The 12,700-nt window shown below is 41.6% G+C and overlaps 1 protein-coding gene across 3 annotated transcripts in view; it reads left to right on the forward strand.

Annotated features, from left to right (window-relative positions):
* mctp1a (multiple C2 domains, transmembrane 1a) overlaps window positions 1-12,700 on the forward strand; it is a 136,344-nt gene that overhangs the window by 93,423 nt on the left and 30,221 nt on the right. For all 3 annotated transcript variants that reach the window (XM_085475132.1, XM_085475133.1, XM_085475135.1), the window contains exons 15-16: window positions 796-915; window positions 8,599-8,715. In XM_085475132.1, coding sequence (XP_085331258.1) covers window positions 796-915; window positions 8,599-8,715 — 237 coding nt within the window. The remainder of the gene's footprint in view (window positions 1-795; window positions 916-8,598; window positions 8,716-12,700) is intronic.

Here is a 12,700-nt window from a genome sequence, read left to right on the forward strand (position 1 = left end):
ACCGCAGTTAGCCAGTTCTATCTCATCTCTGGCCAAATGCCTGGAGAAACGCCCAGGGAGGAGAATCCAGGGACTGCTTTGGATTTTCTTTCTATTTTATTATTGTGCTAAACTTTATCACTAGGATAACAGAGTTAAACAAACACTGTGAGTTAGCAGTGGTGGCCGATCCATGCCAAAACGTATATCGCTGTTTAAGTAGAGACATCACATCGGCATCCTCAGGGTGCTCTTAAGTACTGTGATGTAATAGTGAATCCAAAGTGAGGTCAAAGATGCAACTGTCGAGCTGTATTACGACGGCTTCATTTAATTTTTACAAAGACAGTACAATGAGACACTTTAGGGCTAGAAGATTGCTTATTAAGACTTAATAAGAATATGTTGTGAATCAGCTATGGTGCTGATTAACATAACTTGAAAAAACTTTGGTGTTTTTTGCTAAATGGTGGTAATTTCTCACCTTAACTAAATGTGAACGAGAGAGAAAAGTGACCCCCTATAACAGTAGGTCACCTCAAGTGTCTTATCAGGGGGACTCTGACAGCTGTGCTTAGATGGATCGTTTTGCTCCCGTTTTATTTCCAACACATCTACCTGTCACACCGAGCCTCGTTCCCCCATCTGGTTGTTTACATACCGGATATACCATTTTCACAGTGAAGCAATAAATCACGCACAGCATGTTTACAACCCCATGATCCGTTCCTCGGTTTAGCACATTTTTGACCTTTAAACCCTCGCTTGCATAAACTTTTTTACTTTTTGTTGTTTCCCTTTTTGTTTTTCGCCCAGTTGCTTTTGCGCAACTTCACCCGAGTTAGACGCTGCATCATGGTCCTGATCAACGCGGGCTGCTACATAAACAGCTGCTTCGAATGGGACTCTCCGCAGAGGAGCATCTGTGCCTTTGTGGTATGTGCATGTCCCATCAAATACACAGTAAATGTGGCATACCACACATAAAGCTGCACATTTACAACATGACAGGTAGATTTGTGTGTGTGCGCGTGCGTGTGTGTAATATATGTTTATTTCTTACGTGCAGTTGCTTGATTGATGGATCGTGCTGTGTTGTTTCAGATGTAATGTAGGGAGAAATTTGTACCTAAATGTAATTGCTCCTTTCTTTTGGCACTGGAAAAATCACATAACCTGTGCCTATTGATCATTCTAAATGTATAACCATATATTTAACTGGTTGCACTTTGTGCGCGCGATAGAGACGTGCACACACCGCTCACCGAGAATGCAGGACCGTGTCTGTTAACAAAGCAAGTATCCTTCACTCATAATTTAACAGTCTAACGCAAGAGACTATTGATGTCTCAAGCACAGTCAAGCGCATCCCAGGCAGACTGTTACTCTCACTCTTAGATGTCACGCTGTGATACACTGGATTAAGTTTTTTTCTGTTCTTGTATTAATTGCACACATACACACACATGTCGTATACTTTATTTGGCACTATTGGCCTTGAGTCTCACTTACTAGGAGTAAGTGGAGGGTTGGTGTTGCAGCTTAAACACTATTTTATTAGACCCATCAGATGTCCAAATACTGAGAAAATGCAGCTACAATCTACTGAAGGGTGACAAGCTGTTCTTGCAGACAGTAGAAATTGCAGGCTCCTTCTCTCGTCGCCCACTGGCCTCGTCTTCATCCTCTCTCTCTCCCCCCCTGTCATCTGTGTCTGGTATTAAAAGGTGAAGTGTAATTGGACAGCAGAGCTATCAGTAAAACGACATTCTCCTGCAGGGCAGCGAGCGGCTGCATGGAGGTTTCTACCCCAAATATGACAGAGCAGACATTTAATCCTGTCTGGTTTAGTGTCCTGACTTAAGTAGCTACAGGACAGGTGGACCCAACTTGCCCCAGCCCTTTACCATTGGATCACAGAGCATCTTCAGCAGCAGACATTAGACATTAGCAGCATTTGGCTGGCTGACATCAGTTTAATCTCTCCAGAGTGTACGTGTGCGCGCGCGTGTGTGTGTGTGTTTGCACAGCGGGTCACAGTGTCATCACAAGACACGGGTCAGAAGAGACACGGTATTGATCAGTTAACATTTTCCTCTTTGTGTGAGTGAGCACATTTGTGTGCAAGAGCTGGCTTGTGCATGTATTTTCTCTCATGTAAGACTGAGCTAGGCGGGAGTCCTTGGGTCTTATCTTTTTATAAATAAATGAATGTGTCAGACAAATAAAATGTCAAGGAATTCACCCAAAACAAGGTCACTTTAGAAATACCAATCTACATGGGGAGAGGAGAAAATATAGCCTTGGACAGCACAGCCTCTGTGTCAGCACATCCAAACAGATGTATGTGCCTTGTATAGATCCTCCCAAGTTTATTTATTTTTTTAACACAGTGTGTAGTATATCCATTTCTAACAGTTCCTACTATTCAAATTCTGATTGGATTCAGGAGACGAGGAACAATCTATCTGGGCCAAGGACACAGTGTTTTATAGTTTAGAGAAATTCAGAAATTTAGGTGTCATTGTAGTCCACCCACCTATCCCCGGCTCTTTTGGGAGTCTGTTAACGTAGGAGTGAGCACTTAGCTAAAAGCATCAGAGTATTTAGGGCCTCTCCTCTACACAGGTATTCCCTCCCTCCCCTCCATTTCTTCATCCCTGTCTCATTTCTCCCTTACTTTGAGGGGCCTCTTAATCACTTCACTCATCTCTTTAAGTGGGTTTTTATGGGGGGCCATCTGGCCAAGGTGGTGCATTCATGAAGGTGTACTGCTGTGTGTGATTATGGGCATGTGTGTCTGCATACATGTACACGTGTGTTTCTGTCTGGCTGTCTTTTTTTTTTTTTAAATCCAGATGTTAGACTTAACTTTCCAAACATGGCCATAGCTAGAGAGGTGAGAAACTTACCAACGTGCGCACTCCTTAACTGCTAAGTGAGCCCGGGGGGGAGCAAATTTAAGCGTGCTCGTATATATTTTGTGAACGCAAGAGTACATCATTGCAGTTGTCAGACTGTGTCACTGCTCGACACTTCTTCCACAAAAACGATCAAAATTTTCTTCATGGTCTCTTACTCTCCTTCTGCCCAATTCTGAAATACCAGCCGCATGTACACATCATCCATTAGTGCCAGCTGTGTTTAGTGTGTGCATGTGTATCGTGTGTCTAGTGTGTATGTGTGAGAAGTAGAGATATTGCATAGTGTCACATGCAGCTTTTCACTCTTTTCTCTCTCACACCCACACTGTTGTCACCCACCCATCCCGACAGTGAATCAGCCACCGTGGCAGCTTTGCCTGAGGCGTTGGCACAATGGACGGGACTGGAGTTACCTCCTGTCCTGCATGATGGGTGGTGTCTGTGTATTTGTGTGTGCGTATGTGTGTGTCTGTGGGTGGTGTCTCCATTCCCCGTCTCAGGGTTAAGCGTCTGCTTCCTCTCTCCACACCTGCAAGCTGAGTGTCTCTCCGTTCTATCCTTCCATGCATCCCTGTTCTTCTTTATCTCTCCCTCCCCTCGGCTTTTCCCTCCCGGAGAGTTGAGGCCATTGTCGGGCTGAGCGGTGTAGGGTTCTGTTCTCCTGCTGCTGCCAGCTCTCCCCACGGCCCCTGCAAGACAAGGCTGTTATTGCCCCAGGGACCGCAGGCCTCAGCAGCTCTTCCTCCAAACAAATTTGCTGTAACTTTATCTGCAATTGGGCCCTGAATTGGGAGCAAATAGAGGCAGCTTTGTGAAGCTCAGGGAAGGGCGAGGGCAGCGAGCTGGGGGTTGTTGGGGAGGCAGGGGAAATGATACCGGGCTCTTTTATGTCAGGCAAAGTAGGACTCTTATCAGGAAGAGAGCCCAGACAAGGGAGCTACTTCTAGAGGAAACTGGAGCACCTATCACCTGCTTTGCATTTAGATAAAAATTCACCCTGCTGAAATAAAAAAGGGGGGGAAGCAAAGGCAGGTACAGAAGCAACTATTGGAGTGTATATGTGTGTGTGTTTGCACATGTCTGGCTGGTGGTTTGATACACAGTGCGAAGACACTATAGTAGTCAGCAGTACACACCACTCCAGGTCTCTTTAAATTGCTCCTTTGACTCCCCTTCAAAGAACCTGTCTAACTTTTAAAAGTTTTAAAGTTAGGGAGTTCGTCTTTGCCCACAGCAAGGGACAGCTTTGAAAGATATGCTTTCACGTTTCACTGTTCTCCTCATTTCCAAAATGAATGATAGTTGAAATGTAGTGGCACGACTAACAGAGAATACCAAGTCAGAGTTTAATCACCAGAGATGGAGACTCAACAGAAAATGTGAGGCCTTTTGATACGAAGTCGCGATACAGCACCCTTATTTCTAATTGGTACCCGTGGGAAGTTGTAGCATTGTGATCACAAATAGCACAGGCTTTATTGTATTGTTGTAACTGTGATGTTGCAAAATGACTGCCTTTGACACAACAGTTTTAGTGATTTTGAGCTTCCTTTTTTATTTCGATTGAACAGCATTAATTGTGCTGTGGATCAATGTTCTGCATGAGAACAGCAGGGGGCAGTCTAGCACCACCGAATGTTGTTGTGGGTCTGGTCAGAAACAGGACACAGTCTCCCTCCCTCTTGTTACTCGAACTTAACAGGACTTCTAGTTGCTATCTGGCAACACTTAGTGCCAGCATGGAAATTGATGTAAGAGAGATAAAGGGGAACTCTGAAATCCAAACTTCAGTTTCACTCCACTGAGACAGAGCAGGGGGAAGTTAGCCTGGTGTGTGGTTAATGTAAGCCAAAGCACTGAATATTACCCTCCCACAGTGCTGCGGCAAAGAGCCGCAAGGACACGGGTTGTGTTTTGAAACAAATAAAGCAACTCTCAATGTGCCGCACTAAGTGCTTGAATAAATCATTTTGACTATCTCTTTTGTTAACATTTTTAATATAGCTTATCGTGCTTGAATATTTTAATATTAATAGAAAGCTTTAAACATTACAGCTGGAATGAAATCTTAACTACACAGATGTGTCAAAATAATTTAAGTTCTGTTTAGTGTTTTATTTTCATTTTAGCCAAAATGTTACAAATAATACTGGTGTGATTTTTGCTTTGTTAGTTTTGTAATTGTCTTTTTTAATTACGCATCTCATTTCAGTATCAGCTCATACTCAGACGTGAAGTTAGCCCATTTCAAATTTAGCCTTTAACTATATCTAAGCTGGTTTAGCAGATTTGACAGTGGAAGTCCTGATTTCACTTTGTTTTGTGACAGGTGAATAGTTTTGTTCCTGGAAATTTATCGCATTTCACTGAAGATCACTGAAGCACAAATAATGATTAGAAGAAGAGACGGACTTTTGTTTTGACTAAACGGATTTGTCGTCTAAAAGTAAATTCTTAATTTTGAATTGTTTTCAAGTTGTCACTGCCGACAGTAGTTTTGGTGGCACAATCAAATATCCATCACATAAGAAAAAAAAAAGATGTAATTATCAAAAGGTTTGATAATTACAGAAAATATTTGTTACAGGAGAAGTAAAAACAGGGTCCAAGTCACTTTTTATAACAAATAGCTGTAATGTATTTATTTACATACTCGCTAAACTAAATCAGAGAGCGTTCATAATATGAATAATACAGAAAAACATAAGCAAAGAAAGACTGTGTTCATATATTATAAAAAAAAATTACATTACCATGAATGCAGCATTAATAAACAAAGCAAGAACGGGATGAGCATTCCTCGTGTGTAGTGTTCAGATATTCACTGTGAACCATCACCGGCCGCTACATAATGTATCTGTGGCCACAAAGGGTCATTTACAAATTATTCCCGTAGACCACATCTGGAGCTTCATCTAGCTTTTCCCCCCTTTCGATCCAACATGTTTTCGTCCTTTTTTTCCCTTTTTTTTTTTCTTTTCCCTCCTCTGCTATTTTCTGGTCACTGACATCCACAGCAGGCTTCTTCCCACTCCCTATTCTCCAGGCGAAAAGCAGCGAGCGACGGGGGGTGACTGTGATTGCCCGGTGGAAAGGTCCAGGCACTGTAGGGCCCCATTGCTGCCTGGCCGGTGGGCACATAGACGGTGCAGGGCCGGCCGCTGCTGAGCCGGGGTGTCCGGTTTCTCTAGCTGCCAGTCAAAACTTCACCCTCAGCCACCTTAACCACCTGGAAGAGGAATAAAGGCAGATGACAGGTTAAATAGCCTCTGACAAATAGAGAAAAGAGCAGGAATTTATTTATTTTTTTGAAAAAGAAGATTTCAATGTTTAAGAACAAACATTCGGACAGTAAAGTACAAGTTAATTTTCTGCTCTGTGATGAAAATGTGAGTGAAAAGACTACCACACAGCAAAGATTTTTAAAATGCATTGTTCTGTATTCCTACTGTAAGTGGTATTTATAGTAGAGTATAGACCAGAGCGTGTGAAGACGTTTATAAGTAAGCAGTTATTAATAGCTTCTACTAGAATAGTTTCAAAGAAATGTGCTCCTCTGTTTGCTCAATTGAAGTCAACTTTCTGCACCTCTGTTGCACATTTTTGTAGTTAGAAATTGTCAGAGTGTTTATCTCCGTTGCAGATCATACAGATTTCTAAATTACAGTAATTTGGAGCAGATGGATAATTTTAGAATAGTTATATTTTGTAGGGAAAACGTGCGCAATGGTGTTATTGTGTTTGTCTGTACGCAAGTTTCTGCTGTCGAGCTTTTTCACGATCCTAACAGTGTTTTCTGATGAGTGAAGGGAAATTGTTGTGTTGCTTATTAGTATACAAATATGAATTATTAAAGAGTTTCTTTCCAGTTCTCCTACACAGCTGTATCAGAGAGAGACTCTGCGTATGTAACAAAGTAAGTTGAGCCTGAGAGAGACGGAGAAAGACTGCGATCCTTTGGGGAGATTTGCCTGTTTCACCAAGGCCATTCAGGTTTTATTTGAAGAAGAAATTTTGCTGTGAGCATTATGCAAATGTACTGGACATTTCTAATGTTTAATTTATGTCTTATATTTTTTTTCTTCCTCCTTTTTTTTGCTTTGTGGATTCAGCGTCTGTTAGTTAATTTTACATGGAGTTATAATTCCGCTCTAAAGTTTGGATACGAGCCTTTCGAACTTTTCCATGAAGTTGGAAAAGTTGAGGATAAAAATTTAATTTGTAAACATGGTTTTATTGAGAGGGGCATGTGTTTTGTCCGTTGTGACGTAGCAGTCGAGTGTGTCTGTGTTTTTTAATGTTTGACTGGCTTTACTACAATAACAACAGCCTGGAATGCACTATGGTGCTGAGATCTTTCACCTCTCACTCACATTAACCCTGTATTACACACATACAAAGGCAGATATTAAACAGTGTCGTTGTTGATAATTGAGCCTGCGCTCACTCTTGCCGGTGTTTGCACAACCAAACAGGATAAATCAGAATTGGTAGACAGACATTATATGAGCTTTATACAGTAATAATCTCAAATTCATCACTTTTAAAAGTTTGTCATCAACACTGATTGTTAAATAAGGTTGTCTTTCCATACACAGACTAATTAATTTCAAATCTGCTGTGCCCATATTTGAAATAATGGATTACTCGTACTTGAATTCACTGAATATGTTTCACAGCGAAAGATTAAGCATTAGGCATGGTTTGCATTTTCGGCATTTGTTATAATTGCTGCAGTTTTTTTTATTATCAGTCGTGACAAATCTCTGTGTACTTGAACATGATATTATTCGATAAGATAAATATGCTTTCGCTCTATTTATTTCTGACAGATTTTGTTTCCTGAAAAACGCCCCGTCTCAACCTTTCATTTACAATCGACAATGCTTTCTCACAATCTACACAATGCTGCCAGAAAACATCAGCCTTCCATGATTAGCAATTTTACTTTCCCACACGTATCTTCCCAACCACCGCAGTAATCTGTTGTCAGAGGCTAAAGAGTCCTGCCAAAACCAGAATACAAGGTTTTAGGAAAGGTTAATTTTCAGATGGTACTTTTCTTGTTTGGTGATGAGAGGGGAGGTATAGAGGTTATGGTTTTGGCAGATGGGTGCAGAGGAGGTTAGAGATGGGGCGAACGACTCTTTTGGGCCAAGAGAGAGGGTATTGGGTCTTGGAGTGACAGGGTTAGGGACTCGGGTTGTGGGGTGTGCGGGGGTCATCTTCTGGAGTTTGGGGTTGAGTATAGAAGGGTCAGCTTTGACGTGCTGCGGCTGAAACGGTACATGACCTCAGACTCTGAGATGATTGGCATGGACGATAGAGGCTCTGACGGCTCATACTTATCCTCCTCACCATCCTCCTCCTCCTCAACTTTGAGACCCAGAAAAATGAATCCTTAAGGGGTCATGGCGGCTTCACCCTCAGCTCACTGACACCAGGCCTACTTCTTTGTTAAAGCAAAGACTCATTTAATAGTTTTTACTGCATGGAGTTTATGATTCTGCATATGAATGTGTGTTGTTTTTTGAGTCACACATATGGCACATGTGGCCAGCTTAGATTCTCAGGAGTTTGTCTCATGAACGCCCGTATGGCGTCTTGAATATATACATTTTTAGCCCGCGTTGATCTCTCGGATTTCTTTTTGCTTTTCTTTCACAAGCAGTTTTCACGTTGTGTCTTTCAACAGCTTTTTGTCGTTGTCGTTTGGAACTTTGAGCTCTACATGATTCCTCTGGCGTTGCTTCTGCCCTTGGCCTGGACCTACATGCTCATTGCGTCGGGGAAGGACACCAGGCAAGATGTGGTGAGTAACCCCATCGCTTCTTGATATCCCTCCGCCTTTCTTTCCTTTCACTGTAAAAGCCCATTTCCACATACAATGCAGGTTAAATTCAACCACAGCTGTTTTGTTGGGACATTGATTTACTGCATTAATCATGCGATGATACATTTCCAGACATATTAAAAGCATTAGATATTTGGGACGTAACATTTTGACTGCTGATGAGCATTGATGTACAGATAAGTGAGAAACAGAGGGTTGCAGTTTCCTGTAGAAATGTAGAATATACTCTCAGATTGAACTGCACGCCACAAACTTTGAACAGATTTTGAATTTCACATGTGAAAACTCTCTGCCGATTTTTTTTTTCTTTTTCTTAATAAAAATCTCCGTCTGCCACATGAGGTGCTGCATTCTCAGTGCAATCTCACATTTCTCACTTTGCCTTCTTTGAGGCAAAGAAAAGGGAGAAATAATAGGCTGTCACCTTGAGCAATGTTACGCCACTTACCTGGTAGTATATTTATTTAATTCATTTATTTTTTATCTCTTATACCAATTAAGTGATGTCAAAGCAATGTCATGGAGAAACAGACATGTTTTAATCATGGCCAGGCACATTTGGAGAGTAGAGAGTGAAAACGAGAGAGCGAGCTGGACTATGGCATGAGCGTGAACAATGAAGTGATTAATTTTAATAAGTGCCTTTTTCTCACTTGGAAATAACCAGTTAACAGACTTCCGATTTCCTTGCAGTCTTTTGCCTTCTATATGTGTATATTTATCTCTTCATAGGGATTCTATGGGTTAGATTGCATTGGATTTGGAAGAGGTATTAAATTCAGTCATCATAATGAACCAAATCTAATAGCTGTGTGTCATTGCAATATTACAGAATTAAATGTGAACTCTACATAGCATATAGCGCAGATTTATTGTTTCGTCTCAAGAGCTAATCTTCTCTATTCATAAGCTTCCATTTCCATATTTGTTCATTTAAAAACATGGCATTGAAATTAGCAAAATGATCCTTGTGTTTCTTGACAATAAACTGGCAGTTATACTCCAGTTTTTGGTTCATGTTTAAAAATCATATTTTCACTGCATGCGCTCAAGTGAAGAATTAAAGGTTTACTATTGTAGGTAAGTTCACAGACAACATAAATCATTTGCGAAGAACATAGACTTTAATTTTAGAGACACTTTTCTCACCTGTAGATGGCGACATTGCTTGCAAAAAAAAAAAAAAGAATAGCCACACATGCCTTAAGACAAAACCTGGCATGATTATGTGTCTCTCTACCTGCTGCTTGTATTTATCCAGACCTAATGATATTTTTTTTCTGTGTACTTCCTAAGTAAAATGAGGCAACAATGGTTGCATATCCCCGTAATGTGGCACTCAATTCACATTCCAATAAGTGCATGTAACTCCCACTTCATGTGGAATTGCTTTTCTCTCTTGAAAGGGACTATTGTGTCTCAAGTACCTCAGGACTTGGTTGAAACCTTAAGACATGTTCATACTGTTGATTCTCATATGGCAAGCGCCTTTAAGTATGACAACAATGGTCTGCCCAGTTCTACTTAAAGGTCTTACGAGCAAAGACAAAAACTGTCAGATGTTAAAACTCGGTGTTTTAACATCTGGTGCTGTCTTACTATTTTATTATTATTGTTATTATATCCTATCCAAAAATCTCCTTTTGGAGATTTACCTGGTCAAGAAACCTGTCCAGCAGATACAATTTAGGATCTATCTGCTTCATTTTCAAAGTAGCATTTCCACACTTGATCGTGATCTTCTGTATTTACAGCATAAATGCAAACCACATAATTTGACTGACTTCAGCTGGGCTTGTTGGGATGAAAGCAGGGCGCCTTAAAATATTTCCCACCAACTAAGAACCATTTTCATTTGAGTTTAATGTCTTGAGGCTTGTCATGTAACTACTCTACTGGATTTATATGCCAAGGGTTAGACCAGACCAGGGAGTGGTTTTGCCTCTGAAGCTTGCTTTAATATCGCTGTCTTCAGAGTGTCGTTCAGACTGTCGTTCAGACTGGAGAGTGTTTGGTTGAATTCAAAGGATCATCAGGATCATCAAGAACGGGGTGTTTTAAGACACGAGAGCACCGCCTTTAACTTTGGTATCTGACCTTCTTCAGTTAAATGTCTTTACTGTCTAATATGAGCAGCATTTGGCAATAGCTTTAACTGAGTGTGTAGTGTAACTCTTACAGTTTGACAGTCTTGATATGTGTGGGTAGGAGTGTCGATGATGGCGCTGGCTTAAGGAGTTTTTGAGGAGGCTGGCGGTGAGATAGTTAGAGGCGCACTATAAGATCGTGGGATAGCACTAAAGTAAATGTGCTCTAAGTTTGTATGCAGGTGCATCCGTAATGCATGGATACTAAATATTGTTTGTGTATGTCTGATGTCAATTAGTATATTCCCTTTATTCCTAGGTTATAACAAATAAATATGAAGGACTGCAGTGTACACTCATATACATTTACACAATTCATTCCAGGTGTGTGTTTGCATGGTACGAACACGAGTGTAGAACGTTAATCTGTGTGTGCAGATACAGATAAAAGTCGTCTGTGTGTGTTTGAATCTGCTGTGCGAGTGAGTCTTTGCAGTGATGCATCTGATGAAAGTTGAAATTGTCAAAGATTGGCTCTATTAATGCCTCTTTCTTGCTGCTGTGGCAGCTGTGCACAGGTGACACAAAGAAAATTCTCTGGCGATCACTGCCCCGCTTTTGTCTCTGTTGCTGTCTCACTGCCTTCGGGTTAGTGCACGCGCAGGACCGTCTCTCCTTTCTTCATTATCAGCTCTGTGCCTCGTCCACTCCTGATATTAATATCTCGTCTCAAATAAGACTAAAAGCAAAAGTAAGGTACGATAGAAGCGTTTGTTATTTTGCTGAAATGCTGTACACGTAGACAAACGCACACATACACTCGAATACACACATTTAGACACAAGTATCCCTCGAGTCCTGTCCCTGTTTGTTTTCAGACAGTTTTCCCCCGGTGCAGGGGGTGGGGGTGAGGAGGAGGGTGAGGGGGTCTCGTGGATTCCTCTTCCGAATCTTTATCAAGCTGAAGTCATGGACGACTCACTGTTTCCCTCTTGCACTTGGCAGAGACACTGAAAAGAATAGAAAAGAAAACAGGGGGAAAGGCTTTCTAATTACTTTAAACAACACACCAAATTAAAGCATTGTGCTGAGCTGAGCAAGGGTCAGCATCCGGAGCGCTGCGGTTTTCCAGCAGTCTGGGGTGAGGGTAATGCCAAAGGAATCTCTGCTGAACTCACTCTGAAGGTTGAGAGAGAGAAACAGAGATGGTGAGAGAGAATGAGAGAAAACAGGAAAAAAAAAAGCCCACACTTGAGTACAGACTTCCTAATGAACTGGCCTTGCTTCATCTGACGGGTTCAGCGTGCTTACCCTTCGACGCTTTTACACCACAACCACAACCCGTATCCCTGTCTATAGCGAATAAACAAACACAGTGTTCTTTACATGCTGTATTTCACCACTCAGGGTCACTGACTGTTGTGCGGTTACATGCTGCTTTGCAAACAGATCCCGGATCAGCTGCTTCTTAGCCTAGCCCCAACCTTGACCGGTACCTGCTAAGCAGTCAGAGCGTCCTTAAGAACAGCGATTAAAGGAGGCACAGCACCAGTAAGGTCCCCGACCTCCTTTCTTATCATGTAGCACTCTGACCCGTGAATGCTGACTCTCCAGCACCGTTGGCTGACCTGTATGTCATGGTGTAACGTGCTCCCTTGCTCTCTGAGCAAACAAGAGGACCCTTTTATGTTTTTGAATATTTGCTGAATATATGAGGATGATGCTCCTTTTATTTGTGCATTCAAATGTATTATTAAGAAAGACTCTTGCTATTTTTCTGCTTCTCCGTTTGCATCGCAATGAGATGACCTCTCCATCTCACGCTTGTTTGGATACCTGGGACAATTTGGAGGTTA

Source organism: Copadichromis virginalis, linkage group LG12 (genome assembly GCF_057382275.1).
Source record: "Copadichromis virginalis isolate Kocher_CV1m ecotype Utaka linkage group LG12, C_Virginalis_male_GT1.1, whole genome shotgun sequence".
Taxonomy (NCBI): Eukaryota; Metazoa; Chordata; class Actinopteri; order Cichliformes; family Cichlidae; genus Copadichromis; species Copadichromis virginalis.